General features: G+C 44.8%; 1 protein-coding gene across 1 annotated transcript in view; it reads left to right on the top strand.

The window, feature by feature from the left end:
- The window catches only part of H3-3A (H3.3 histone A), a 28,103-nt gene extending 25,693 nt beyond the window's left edge, over window positions 1-2,410 (top strand). The window contains exon 4 of the mRNA XM_069608688.1: window positions 1,750-2,410. Within this exon, the coding sequence (XP_069464789.1) occupies window positions 1,750-1,878 (129 nt within the window). The 3' untranslated portion in view covers window positions 1,879-2,410. The remainder of the gene's footprint in view (window positions 1-1,749) is intronic.
- The last annotated feature ends 12,214 nt before the right edge of the window (window positions 2,411-14,624 follow it).

Raw genomic sequence — 14,624 nt, 5'->3', positions numbered from 1 at the left:
ATTTTCACATGAACAGCAATTCTGACTCAGGGTGAAGTGCTATCTTTAAGCTAGTAATGTGAGCAAGCCCAACCAAGAAGTTTTGAGATGGCTTAATAGACTAGACACAATTTTTGCAGGTAGTATAATCCACTGATTTGGTATCGCATTTCTCCCTGCCACACCGCGTGCTTATGGATACTAGCCGGAATTCCCGTTGGAGTGGCTGGAAGGGATGGCATTCCATTCAGAGTGCACAGAATGTAGGCCAAAACCTCTGCATGCTGGAATAGTCGGCTTCTTGGATTTGATTTGGAGGCTAGAGGGGGTGAAAATTGTGGATTGGGGATGCATTCCACCTATGCTGAGGGGGAGGGTGGCTCTTGCCTTCTGCTTTGCCACAATGATAATGCTGCCCACTGTAATCATGGCAAGTATTTTGGCGTTTGGAAGGGTTTAGGTTTTTTTTTCTCCAATAATGCAATCTATCTTAAATGTGTGTTCTTGCTATGCAAGTTTTAAACTACTTGGCTTTAGATGAAAACTATTTCAATTGGACGTAAGCCGTTGATTGTTGTAGATGGCAACCCTTGATTAGTTTTCTTTGTATTTCTACTAAAGTCACATTTTCTTTCCCCAAAATGATGTCTACTTATTATACTTTGTCTATAAATTATCGCTTGGATGAAATGGGGGGGCTGTTAATTACGTATGAGACACATGCAGGAGTGTGGCAATAGCGTTAGTCAAGAGATAACGGGTTGATGGGCATACATTGTTTTTCAGCGTAAATTGGCAAAACGTCACGCATATGTGCATAGCAAGGCCCCAGTAATGCAACATGTAGACGGGCACATGTTTACTTGCTTACAAAATACTCTCGTTAGGTTTTTACTGCCTAGAAAAAAATATTTTACTCACTTTTTAAATAAAACTTAAAATGGGACCAGTTGGTAATCGTGCTCAAAGAGAAAAGTGACTACCTAAAATGAAGTTGCCTGATGGCAGTGGCAAACCTGGGTAAAAAGATACAATGTCCTAAAGAATGGAACTCTTGGCAAACGCCATAAGACAAACCGACATCAGAGCTCTGGGCCTCTGAGATAGAATGGAAGGTACATGCCATAACTCCTTCATCAAACTGGATTGAAGCTCTGGGGCTCGACCTGGGAGCGTGTTGACTAGACTGCATCAGCAACCTGGTTCTATGGATATTTGAGAGTGGTAAGCTGAAACCTCTGGTGAGCAACAAGATGCCAACCACTGAGGTATCCAAATGGGCTAGAATTAAAGCCAACAGACGGGCGAGAGAGTCCTACAATGACAGACGGCTAAAGGAGGAAGAATCTTGAAAGCTGTCAAAAATGAGACTCCCAATATGTGGGACAAAATGTGCTGCATTTCCCCATGGACAGTGACGAGCTGTATCTCGAGTCTTTCGGGGAGCTTTCTGGCTTAGGGGCTGGGGGGGTGGCGGCGGGTCAGGGCTTCTTCCGATTGGAGCAGTATATCTTCTGAGAACCCTTGAGAGTAGGAAAGCTCCTACATTCTGGGAATGGGCTACAAGAAACGGCCTGAGGTTCATTTGAGTGCTGGGGGGTGGGGGGTGGGTATAGGTTCAGCTAAAAATAGTTTTGTAGCCAATTCAATATTTGCATGTTTATTGGTCTGTTTCGTTTTGCATTTGTCGGTGTCATTGGGACATCTTAAATGCCTAGCTACGCAAGAAAAGGATGTAAATAACAATTGTTTTTCCCATTTCTGTTGCAGGAGGCAAGTGAAGCTTACCTTGTGGGCCTGTTTGAAGACACAAACCTGTGCGCCATTCATGCCAAGCGCGTCACAATCATGCCAAAAGATATTCAGCTAGCACGCCGCATACGTGGCGAGCGTGCTTAAAGACCACCACCAGGGGTGGAAAACATTGTCATTATTGAAACAGAAAAATCTCTTCTTCCTGGTATTAGTAGTGATGATCGTAGATATTTTTTTTCCATGGGGGTGGTGGGAGGGGGCATTTAAAATAAGTGTATGGTTGTCTATGAAAACATGAGGAGCAGAATTGGGTATTGGCAGTTATTTTATTTTTCCATTCATTTGTGTGTGAATTTTTAATATAAATACAGAGACACAAAGCATTAATGCAGTCAAAAAAATCTTTCAGTGAACATGTTTCAACAGTTCAACTTTATAGCAATTATAAATAAGTCTGTTTTCAATTTTTCAGGACAATGCCAGCATTTGGATTTTTTTAAACGAGTAAATTTCTTATTGATGGCAACTAAGTGGCGTTTGTAGCGTTTTTATCACACAGATTCCACCCATTCATTATACTTTTTCTAACTCTGTTGTCCTACGCAAAATCCATGTTTTTAATGTTTGTCTTCTGTGCTGTTCCTGTAAGTTTGCTATTAAAATACATTTAACTACACCTACTTTTCGTTTTAATTAAGTGTAATGCAGCTTATGCACATTGATGTATTGTGGCTAAATATGCTTTCTAAAGTTTAGACGTCTCTGCCTTATGGGCACTAGCAATGTAGTCCAAAAACCTTGCTTTGGCACTGTGTAATTGATGGTGCTTCCATTCACCCTTTGCCAAATGACCTGTAGGAAACATGCAAAATCTGCTTTATTACTTTCACAATGCTTAAAATCTTCTTTAGTGTGTTGCCGTTTTAATTTTCTGTGCATCAGTTACACTGCAATACACATTGTTTTTTTTGTGTTCTTTTAAACCATATTTTCACCCCGTATTCTGTCCATATGTCTCCAGAATGCAAAAAGTGCCTACAGTGGGCATCTCTTTTAGGTTCCTGTGCGGTGCAGAAGTCCGTAACCTGTCGTTGGTCTATTGGCATTTTAATTTAGTCAACCTTTCAAATTAACATTGGGCCTTAGAAGGTTAACTGGATTCCTATGTGATGTCGTGCATCTCCTGCAACGGTCACATGTTGGGCAAGATTGTGTGCAGTACCCTTTGGGTGCACTACAGCAACCTTGACCTCCTGGCAATAGGAACCCAACCTTTGGTATAAGTCTGTACTACACAGGTTGGTAGTGTGGCTGAGCTGCCAGGCTTATCTCAAGAGGGGTCCATGTGAGCACTTGTGTTGTAAGTGTTTCACAGTGACAGTTATTCAAATACACACTTTTACTCGAGGTTTCTTGATTAAACTATTATTAATTTATTTAAGTCGGTTATATAAGCGTTCTTCAGAAAGAAGCAAAACATGTAACAATTATACACTTCAAAACGCACTCTTAGTTTCTATAAATCGGATGATACCCATTGGGGATGGCACACACACTTCCTACACCCTCAGGTGACTTAAATGGCCAGGACACTGTGGACATTGATTTATCACTGGTACATAATACTGAGTTTGGTGTAAAGGTTAGATATGGGAATAAAACAAAGGTTAAAGGAATGGTTTGCCCAAAAAGATTGGCAATAATAAAACAAATGGATGCGCACTTTTTTTCTCTTTTTTTTTTTAAGTTCCTATGTAAAATTTTGAGCAATTCAAGCTCAAAAATCGAAAAAGCAAGCACATGGGCGCATCCATTTTGTGAACTGGATGCCCGCCTGTGCTGGCTTTTGCGGCACTAATGAAGGGAAAGCCAGCCAACTGTAGTAAACAAAAGCTACCACTGGGTGGCTTTTCCTTCATTGGTGCCGGGAGGACGCGGACCGGAGACTACAGGCAGAAAAGCTGCATCTTTTTTTTTCTCTAAGTTTTCCGGCCTGGATTTATGTTTTTATATTTGTTTGCGGTAGCTTTTGAATCGACTGCAAACATAAATACAACGTTAATGTGTTTTGAAAACGCTGTGGTTTTTCTTTCTAGGAGCCTGAGAAACTTTGAAAGAAAAACTGCAGCGTTTTCAAACACAACCGCGTTGTTTCTGCCTGCCGTGGCTATCACTTTGGGTCTCCGGTGCTCCAAGGGACCAAACCATGGTTTGGCGTGCAAAGTAACTCTCAAGAAGGGCCTTTCTGACAAATGATGAAAAAAAGACCAGGGCAATTTTTACAAAATGGCAACCCATGGGTGCCTTAGTGCAGCTGCGAACGCAGCCCGCGGTAAAAACACACAAAGGTAGTAAAAAGTAAACCCCTGCCACCAGCCATTAATTGTAGAAAGGGTAACATAAAAATGTTAAATGAGAAGCTAGACCAAGGGGATACCAAGTAACCCCTCCAGCACCCAATGGTAAGATACTATGTGCTGTGTCTAGAAAGTTACAAAATGTAAGTACAGTCAATTTCACTTCACTATTCTTGGAGACTAGTTTCACCAAGAGGAAGGTATTTAAACCTTTGGGAAATCTAAAACTTCCCTGTGCCATTGCACTGAAGGTGCTGTGTGTCACAATGCAAAGATGCCGGCAGAGTATGTCCAACTCCAGTCAAAAACAGTCCAAATCACAGGATAAGACGTGGGAGTGGGAAAGGGGTCTCACTCTCTCCAGGTTAGAAATTAAAAGTCCTAAAGTCCAGCAAAAGAGCTGGGGGTCTCTAAGGTAGAAGGACATTGGCACATTTCTGAGAATTCTCCCCAACACTCCAATTGGATGCCTTGATTATTATTTTTTTCTTGCAACCGGTTTTTGTCCTGGAGAAAAGGTAGAGGATACAGACTTCAGCATGTCCCACAAAGTTTGCATGTTAAATGCTTGTATTGCTTTTCGTGTTGTGATGTTGGACAAGTCCTAAGGGGCATGGTGACGACACTGAGAGACCAGAGATTCAGACGCAAGGTAAGGGAACTGGGGCCTGAAATAAGTTCAGTGTTCGACTCTGCTCGGCAGAAGTTAGACTTGGACTATTGGGCTCTTAAAAAGGAAATGAATGTCAGAAGCCATTAACCTACCTAAACACAACTGTGATCAAGACAATAGCATCAGACCGGACTAGACCCATGTTAATGTCTTCACAACCTTTTTTATAGCATGAAATATATCTTTTTATTCATATTAAAACCACTATATAAAAACGATACATAAGTGTACAAAACTGCCTTTTTAGATCAACAGACCCCTCTCTCCATTCCACTGAATACAAGTATATCCCACAATTCATAAGCATTTGTTACTTCTCACATACAACCAACCGGTTACAAGACCATACCCAGTCTCATAGCTGGGATATCCAACTACTAACAACAATGTATTATTGACCACTACCACTACTAATTAAAAAAAATATATATTTATTTCTTCGACTGTGTTTCAGCCAATTCTCGGTCGCCTTCTAGTCGGGCTAAATACTGCTCTGGCCTTCAGGACGTGAATGGCCTCTAGATGGTGTACCACTCGAACTACAAATCCTTGTTCGTCTTTTACTTGGCACACACTTAATTTCCTTTGTCGACCCTCTTCCTGGCCTAGCGATTTACAATGTGCCCTCTCCTGAGGCTTATCTGATCTGTGCCCACCTCTGGCAGCTTGAATCAAAAGGTGGACCGACTGCCTGGTTCACTTCTAGCAGATAGTACAGGAGTGAACTTCCTCTCTTGCTTCCAATTTACTTTTGGGCGAATGTCATCACTTCCATAACGTCACCTTGGACTGCAGATATAGTTCTGATGTTTGTCAATCTTCTTAGAATCACATGCTGTGCATAGTCCGACATCCAGTGGTAACCGTGGAGTATTGCATCTTGTCTTTCGAGAATCGAAAGGGGACGTCGCCATGGGTGTGCCTGTAACACTATCCCTACATGACGTGTAGTGTACCCAAGATGCCGCACGCGTCGAGGTACCTCAGATTTTTTTTTTTTTCCACCCAGCTAACTGGTCAGCCATATGCAGAGTTCGTAAAGAACATTGCTTTTGTCCCACGACCTTTGGTCGAGTTTTTATTTATAGAACATTTAATATTACCCCTTCCGTCCATTGTCTCGACGGCAGTTGTAGTCCCCGCCGAAGACCTTCGAATTTCGATGGAAAGTGATCCGCCAACCACGTGGCTGGGCCTTCCACCGGCCTATACAGTAGGGAGAGTGGGGTTGGGTGCACATTTCCTTCTGACAATGTCTTCCCCCTTTCCCCGTTGGTCATAGTCACTCTGGGTCACCTCAGCTATGGAGAGGACTCGTTTAGATTTTGCCCTATTTGTAAGGGAAAATTCCCATGGAGGGATAAGCAGACGGTGCAACCGTTGCTTGCTGTTCGATCATAAAGAGGAAGGGTGCGCAACATGTAAGCTTCTCCGCCCCAAAACTTTAACGGAGCGTAGAGTTAAAATGTGGGTGGCCTACGGTATGTCCAAGGCCTTGACTTCACCCACTGCTGCCACCACCGAATATGACGGCGAGAGGGACTACCGAACCGGAGGTTGTCGACCTTTCTGTCCCCGGCCCGATAAGCAACGTCCCCCCCCCCCCCCACCCGGTGACAAAGACCGGCACGGGCATGACACTAAAAACACAATCCCTAGCCTTTCATCAACTAAGTCGAAAAAGACTTCAGTGCCAACGGGTAGACCGGTAGTTCCGGTCATACCCACCGATCAACAGCCCTCCCCGCAGCCGCCTACGCACCTGACTGGGCATTCCAAAACAAAGGGCGCTATCCACAAAACTCACAGTTCTGCTGACACGCATCAGAGGAACGCGTTCGGCAATGACAAACAAAGGGCTCAGGAGAAGGCACCGTCGAAAGTTATGGTGACCGATAAAGGCAAGGCCCAAATCCCGCCAAACAGACTTCTGTACAATCAGCAGATGCACCACCCGACGGGTGAGGAGGTCGAAGCCAGTCTGGCAAGGATTGTAGCCGCCGATTCACATAAACAGCAGGCTAGGGAATCCCCGGTGGTCTCTGAAGGATCCAAACATCCGTCGAAATGTAAGGACAGCGTTCTGAAGGAAAGAGTAGGTCACAGACAGACCCCACCTTCATCAGTCCTGTCAGAAAAGGGAGAGGATGGACTCTCTTCGATGCTGAGGGACACAGCTCTACGTTTCTCGACGGAACAGAGTGCTAGACACGGAAAGAAGACCTAGAAAGACAACTTTCCACCCCTAGACCACTCTAAATCTTCAGTCTGGACTAGGAAAAAGTTTGAGGACTGCATGGAAAGGCTAGAAAAGTTTGTCTCGCATGCAGAACAACCTACACCTAGAAGGTCAAGAGAGGAAAGCCCTGCCTACCCCAGAGCCAAATACCCAAGGCTTTTTGACCCCTCTTTAGAGGACATTTATAATTATGACTTTACAGGAGAGGACACTCCCACCAGTAAAGTTGGAGGAGAATCCCTTCTATGAAGAAGAGGAACTCGAGGAGCCCATTCAAGATGAGCCCATGGAAGGATGGGGAGTGGAGCCAGATGTGGGTGAACTCCAACCCTGGCAGTCTCCAGAACCACAAGAACCGGACCAGATATCCTGGCTTTGGACTCCCCTCAGAATGCTCCTGCTAGGAATCCCTCTCCTATTGATGACCAACTAACATTTAATGTGATGCTACGTAAAGCATCTGACCACTTTAAAATTGCTACTGAAGAGGCAGCGCATGAAGCCGACTTTGTTGAGGATAGCCGCCTACTAGCCAAGCCATACCACTTCTCAAGTAAATTGGAAGACGCATTGCTCCATCTTTGACCACACTTGCCTTTACAAGAGACCTAAATCCAAGGATTGAAAAACTCTTTTGCCCCTCGCCATCAGACCCTCTTTACATTAGGTCATTCTACCCCAGATTCTTTAGTGGTCACTACCACAAGAAAAAGGGCAGGGGTTCCTTTATCCACAGGCGAGTCTCCCCCTGACAGGGGAAAAGACTGTATGCCCTTTTTAAAAAGGGTTACCACAGCAGCAGTGTACTCCACACGCATCAGCAATAACACTACCTTATTGGCCAGTTGAGCAGTGGGCCCTAATACAAGAATGCCTACAGGAAGCACCAGAACCTCTGCGGACACGCCTACTTACCACAGTCTCTGAAGGCAGACAAGTCAACCAAAGTATTTTAAAGACTTTAAACTCAGCCAAGACAGCCAAGGCATTCTCTTGAAGAAACCTGCTTGGCTCCGGAATTCGGGGTTTAAACCTGAAACGCAAGCGGCTCTTATAAACAAGTTTGGAAAAGCGGTCGATGAGGCCTTGGAAACCGTGAAAAAAGAACATGAAACTTTAAAAAGCTTAGCCCAAATTACTCAAAGATCTTCCACAAGACGAGGATTTGGAAACGGAAGGTTTTTTCATGGCCAACGCTCCACTCATCAACACTGCCCTTCTGGAAACAACTGCAACTCCCAGCAAGAAACCAGTACTTGCAATACCCCATACCCCCAAAGTGGGCAGTGATGCAGTAAAGGAAGAGGCAGGAACCCGAGCCCCAGAGGCTCTCCTGCCTCAGGCTCCAAATGACTCGAAGATTCGGGTCCCCACCCTGGTGGGGGGCCGGCTGTCATCTCTGAAAGCATGAGAGGGAATAACCACAGACAAGTGGGTGCTAAACACATAGCCCATGGGTACTGTGTAGAGTTCAGCCAATCCCCAGGATGGACCTCCACGCCCACGAAAACGAACAGCAGACCATCTTCGCAGACTTCCCCAAGAAGTCGAGATAATAGAACAAAAAGGAGCCATAGAGATTTTACCTCTATCACAGGTAAAGGAGGATATTTATTCAGTGTACTTCCTTGTACCCAAAAGATCTAACCATGTGTCCTGTTCTAGACCTGCGCCCTGCAAACAAGTTTGTTAAACCACAAATGTTTCGCATGGTCACCCTGCAGGAAGTAATTCCCCTGCTCGCACAGGGGGATTACATGACAACTCTAGATATGAAAGATGCATATTTCGATGTTGCCAGCGCACAGAAAGTACCTCGGGTTCATGTTACAAGAAAAACCTTACCAGTTCAAAGTACTAACCTTCGGCATAGCATCTGCACCAAGGGTATTTACAAAGGTACTAGCGGTAGCGGCAGCACACCTGCGCAGGCAATCCATCCCAGTTTATCCTTACCTCGACGACTGGCTCATAACAGGGGACCCCTACAAGACATGTCTATCAAATACCTAAAAGACCATAGATCTTTTACTCAGCCTAGGGTTCTCGATCAATGAGAAAAAGTCCAGCTTAGACCGCAGTAAAGTCAAACAATTCCTAGGGGCTCTAATTCGATCAAAGGACGGCCTCGTATTCACCTCCGAGAGGGTTCAAAACATGTTTCAGATCTCTCACTATGTAGCCAGTCGACGGGTAACGGCACGCAAGGCTATGCGACTGCTAGGAATGATGGCGTCATGTATCTACTTGGTTCCTCACGCGCGCCTGTGAATGCATCCAATGCAAGAGTGGCCAAGCAACCAGTGGTGTCATGCCAACGGACAGTGGAACGATTTAGTAGTAGTCTTGCCGGCCCTAGTTCTCTCGCTTCGGTGGTGGTCGAGGGAGAACCTCTTGAAAGGGAAATCCTTCACCACCCCCGCAGTGGAAGCCACTCTAACTACAGATGCCTCCCTTACAGGGTGGGGAGCCCACCTGCTCCAGAGGAAAGCAAGCAGAGTTTGGTCACCAGACATGGCGTCCAACCACATAAACCTCCTGGAACTGCTGGCAGTGTTCAAAGCACTGAAAGTGTTCGAAACACAACTTCAGGGAAATACTCATTATCCTTACAGACAGCACCACGGCCATGTATTATCTGAACAAACAGGGAGGCACTCATTCTCCAGGGCTGTCCAAACTGTCTCAGAACATTTGGAAACGGGCTCTGAAACGCAACATGTTCCTGTTTATCACAACATGTTCCAGGGGAACTCAATCGCCTGGCAGGCGTACTCTGCAGAGACTTTCCGTTGCCCAGGGAATATGAATGGCGATTACACGGAGACATCGTCTCCACCGTTTTCGCACAATGGGGTTTTCCAGAGATCGATCTATTCGCAACCCTGGAAAACACGCAATGCCAAGATTACGCCTCCAGATACCCCCAGAACCGATCCAAGGAGAATGGACTCTGGATAACCTGGTCAGGCAAATTTGCTCCAACAACGACCCTGGTTTGCTCATCTGATGGAGATGTCCCGATCTCCTCCAGTCAAACTGCCTTTCCCGTACAACATGTCGCAAGACAAAGGGGAGACGTTTCACCCATGCCTACAGACACTGAACTTAGCGACCTGGCTCCTGAGGTCATAGCATTCGGACACCTGCACCTCCCTCAAAGATGTAAGGACATCCTCAGGGAGGCTTGGAAACCCAACAGTAGATATTGTTGTTCTAGTAAATGGAAACGGTTTGTCATCTGGTGTAACTCAAACAGCATCAACCCAATTTACTGCTCTCCCACTCACATTGTGTTATACCTAACTCACTTGATTCCGGCCTAGTCTTCAACTCAATAAAAGTGCACTTGTCGGCCCTTTCAGCATATACAACGTCACAACAGAAGGTGTCATGGCGGAAAATTCCAGTGATTAAGGCCTTCATGGAAGGAATAAAAAGAATTCACCTTCCCATTTGTATCCCGGATGGCACCCAAAAGTGGTGTTAACTAGGCTTATGGGAGCTCCTTTCGAGCCCATGCACAAAGCAAGTCTTAAGAACCTCGCCCTCAAGACTGCTTTTCTAATAGCAATCACCTCCATTATAAGAGTAAGTGAACTGCAGGCACTCTATTATAGATCCCTTTGTAACATTTCACAAAGACAAGGTGGTTTTGCGCACTCATCCGAGATATGCGCCTAAATTCATTTCCAAGTTCCATGTGAATCAGTCAATAGAGCCACCAAATTTCTTTTAAAATCCTTCAAGCCTTGCTGAAAGAACCCTACACACACACTGGATGTACTGAGAGCTGTCCTGTTCCATATGGAAAGAACTCTGCCACTAAGAAAAACTAATCAGTTTTTTGTTTCAGTGGCCACAGGAAGAGGAGGAGACGCAGTCTCAAAATCCACTATTTCTAGATGGATTGTCAATTGCATTACACTGCTACAAGCTTGCTAACGGAGCACTGCCATTAAAGCCTAGAGCACATTCCACTCGAGGCACTGGGGCATCCATAGCATTCATTGCAAATATTCCCCTTGAGTCTATTTGCAAAGCGGCAACCTCGAGTTCTGTACACACCTTTACAAAACACTATTGCCTAGACACTCATTCTAGGTCTGATACTCAGGTGGTACAGGCAGTACTAAGACTTATTTTCACTACTGTTCCTTCTCACAACCCACCTCCAACTCCGGGTACTGCTCGCTGGTCTATGCAGAGCATGTGATTCTATGCAGATTGACAAACATCAGAAGACATGCATTACTTACCGTAAAAGCATTTCTGATGGTTGTATCTGCTTAGATTCACATGCGCCCACCCTTCCTCACCGCTCGGAAGGAACATAGACGTCTTACTACTTTCTCTCTTTTCTGTATTCACTCACAATAGTTATAAGGCTCCCTCTTGGCAGAAAAGAAAAAAATAGCATCGGAGGCACCTCGACATGTGAGGGATCTTGGGTACACTACACTTCACGTAGGGATAGTGTTACAGGCACGCCCATGTCGACGTCCCCTTTCGATTCTCGAAAAACAAGATGCAATACTCTGCGGTTACCACTGGATGTCGGACTATGCACAGCATGTGAATCTAAGCAGATACAACCATCAGAAATGCTTTTACGGTAACTAATGCATGTCTTATGTTCGCTTGTTTGGTGCTTCTACAGAAAATGCATTCTGTTTCAAAGTGGCCACAGGGCAACGGGAAGGGAACATGTGATTGAAGTACATTAAAATACTCCATAAAATGCACAAATATAATAGTGTGGCAAGGGAAAGTACGAACCTGATATGCCTTGAGTATTCAGAACTTGAAAGTGCAGCAAGGAAGAGGGCACTGGGGTAAGTGCTGGGTTTGTCTGTGTTTGTGGGTGAGGCACTGATAAGTGCTACATGGCCAGGAGCCGCGTTGGGTGGAAAAGTGCGAGTCTCCAGGGTGGCGGGTGTGCCGAGGCAAGTGCTGAAGGTAGACAAGCTGGGGAGATATGGTGTGGGTGGTCAGGGGTGCAGAGCATGCATACGGGTCCAAGACGCCAATCGCAGCAGCGGAGATTAGCCAAGTAGGTAAGTAAGAGGAAAAGAGCAAAGTCTTGAAGTGCTTTTGGAATTTAAGAAGGTCCTGCTCAAGATGCTGTATCTGTTTACTACCATCACCTCAGTCGATAAAATGCTATTCCATGCTGGCATCAATCTCAGTATGGTACAGCATTCTCCTTCAGCTAACTTCCTCAAATTGCAATGCCATTAACATCTGCAGCTACCAAAAAAGTGGGAATCCCTATGAGTTTGGCGGTGGTGGAGCCAACCCATCTGTTTATAAAAGGCCTACTATAAGCTGAAGTAAAGACCAAGTCTTTAGTTCCCATGCCCCCAAAAAGGCATGCACGAATTACTTGTTTTTCTTTGGTGCTGCACTAAAGCATGTCTCAGAGCTGAAGCAAACTTTAGTGCAGCACCAAAGAAAAACAAAGTAATTTTTCAGACCTGAAACAAAAGGCTGGTGGTCCAGAACAGAGAGCAATACGACAATGTTAAATATGGGTCTCAAAAGACCTCAGGGTTACTAATTCAGCCAAATGTATAAAGAAACATAACCTCGCCGATAAGGTACAACTTGCAGACCATGTTAAGCCACAATGATACATGCAACCTCAGTGAGTTCATTAAGTCTTCGGCTATGATTATTTCATTCAAAATGCCTGTAGTCAACCTATGCTTATGCACTCAGCCTATAATTTTGCTAGGGGAAATGCTCTCAGAAGAGGAGCACATTGTAATCTATTATTGGGGCAGTTTTATTGAAGTCCACCCAAAGGACTTTGTAAAACTATCTCAACTTGTAGTATGTCTGTAATACTCAATGTAGAGGTAGGTAATGCCGATGCAGCCAGGCTTATCGTAGGAGGGGGAGAAGGCTGTAGGTAGGTACAAAGAACTTGTAGCATACATATGGTCCAAAGAAACACTTGCACACAAACGTTTATTATACATATTTCTGAGGCTTGTGGATCTGCTTAGATCACATGCTATTTATAGGCCAACATAAGGGGTAGTCGTAGAGTATTACATGATTTGTTTTCAAAACTCAAAGGGACGTCGACTGGGCATGTTTAATACTATCCCTAGTGGGGCATCTACTGTACCCATGGTCCTTCGTGCGTCGGTACCTCAGATTGTTTTTTTTCACCATCGTGGTCGGTCGCTGGTTGCAGAGTTTGTTTCTGACTAGCGCCTCCAATTAAACAAAGTTTAACTTTAGAATCCTTCCAACAACCGACTACTGCACTACCAACTGCTTAGGCGTCCTTTGATGGACAGCTCCATCGTTGACGATGCTTAACTGTCTCGACGAACAAAGACTGCAACCTACACAGGCCTCATCGGGCCTCAGCCCTTGACAGTAGGGAGAGTCCGGGGAGGTCATATATTTTGTACTCTTTTAAACAATGCCTCTTCTGACCCCTTTATCTTCCTTTTGTCGCCATTCTGCGCTTTCCATTAGCACTAGAAAATACTTATTTTAAATGTTGCCCTTTCTACAACAGGAAATTCCCTTGGAAGGACACGCACAAGGTGTGCAATCACTGTCTGCCAAGGGACCAACCCGAGACAAATTGCTAGTCCTGCAGACATTTCTGTCCAAAAACCCTAAAGGACCATCCACGCTTGGCTGCCCACGCCATGCAGGCTGAGACCTCCATAGACCTGGCTGGGCAATCCAGTGAGAGCAGCAGCAACGTCCTTGGTGACGCCAAAGGCGACAAGGGTTCGATGGAATCCCATGTGCTGGCGTCTGGCTCCAATAAGCAGGCCAGCAGCCCTGTGACCGAGGAATCACCTGGCGGCTCAAGCGCACACACCCCACGCATCCTCGAGGGCCTCCAAAACGGGTGCCGAAAGCAGTTTCAGACACACGCATAGAAATTAGGTGGTGACTTCAACTCTACCTGCATTCAACTACCAAGTGATTGCCATACTAAAACATTCAAAAATGTTGAGTTGACCTCTAGGTTTAGAGTGAAAAGATGGGTGTCCTACCTCTTGAAATGGGATATAGAAGTGGCAGTGATTTCTAAAAACGGCATCAATTCTACTTGGCAAGGAGGCTAATACTCGTCACATACTATTTTCCACTAATCTAGTTAAATGCTGTGGTCCAGCAGGGACGACTAGTAACCCTGGTCTTGGTGACCACATAATTAACATGAATTTGGAATTTAACAAATACGTAATTGCAACTGCATTAAGGCTCCTAGAATTTGAACGTTCTGCGTTCTCTTTGTTGGAATATAAACCTATGTCAATTGATCTCAGTTAGTAAAGCAATTACGAGGGAAGGTGATGTAACTGCCTATAATAGATATTCAGCTAGTGGTGGCACGTAATAATGCTATCATAAAATCTGTGATTAGTAGTCTTGCCAATAAATACAAGTGCTCAATCTCACACGGATAAACTAGCTCTAAAAACAGATTATTCAGACGTATAAGAACAAAGTCATTAAATTTGTGCTACACATCGCTGACAAAAAATGTTTTGACATTTGTGTAAACGCAATACCAAATCTATTTTGAAACTCATAAGGAATGTGACAAACTCATCCTATGTGACAATTATTGATCCATTCC

This window comes from Ambystoma mexicanum, chromosome 4q (assembly GCF_040938575.1).
Source record: "Ambystoma mexicanum isolate Mex_15411 chromosome 4q, UKY_AmexF1_1, whole genome shotgun sequence".
NCBI lineage: Eukaryota > Metazoa > Chordata > Amphibia > Caudata > Ambystomatidae > Ambystoma > Ambystoma mexicanum.
This window is presented reverse-complemented; position numbering and strand designations above follow the sequence as displayed.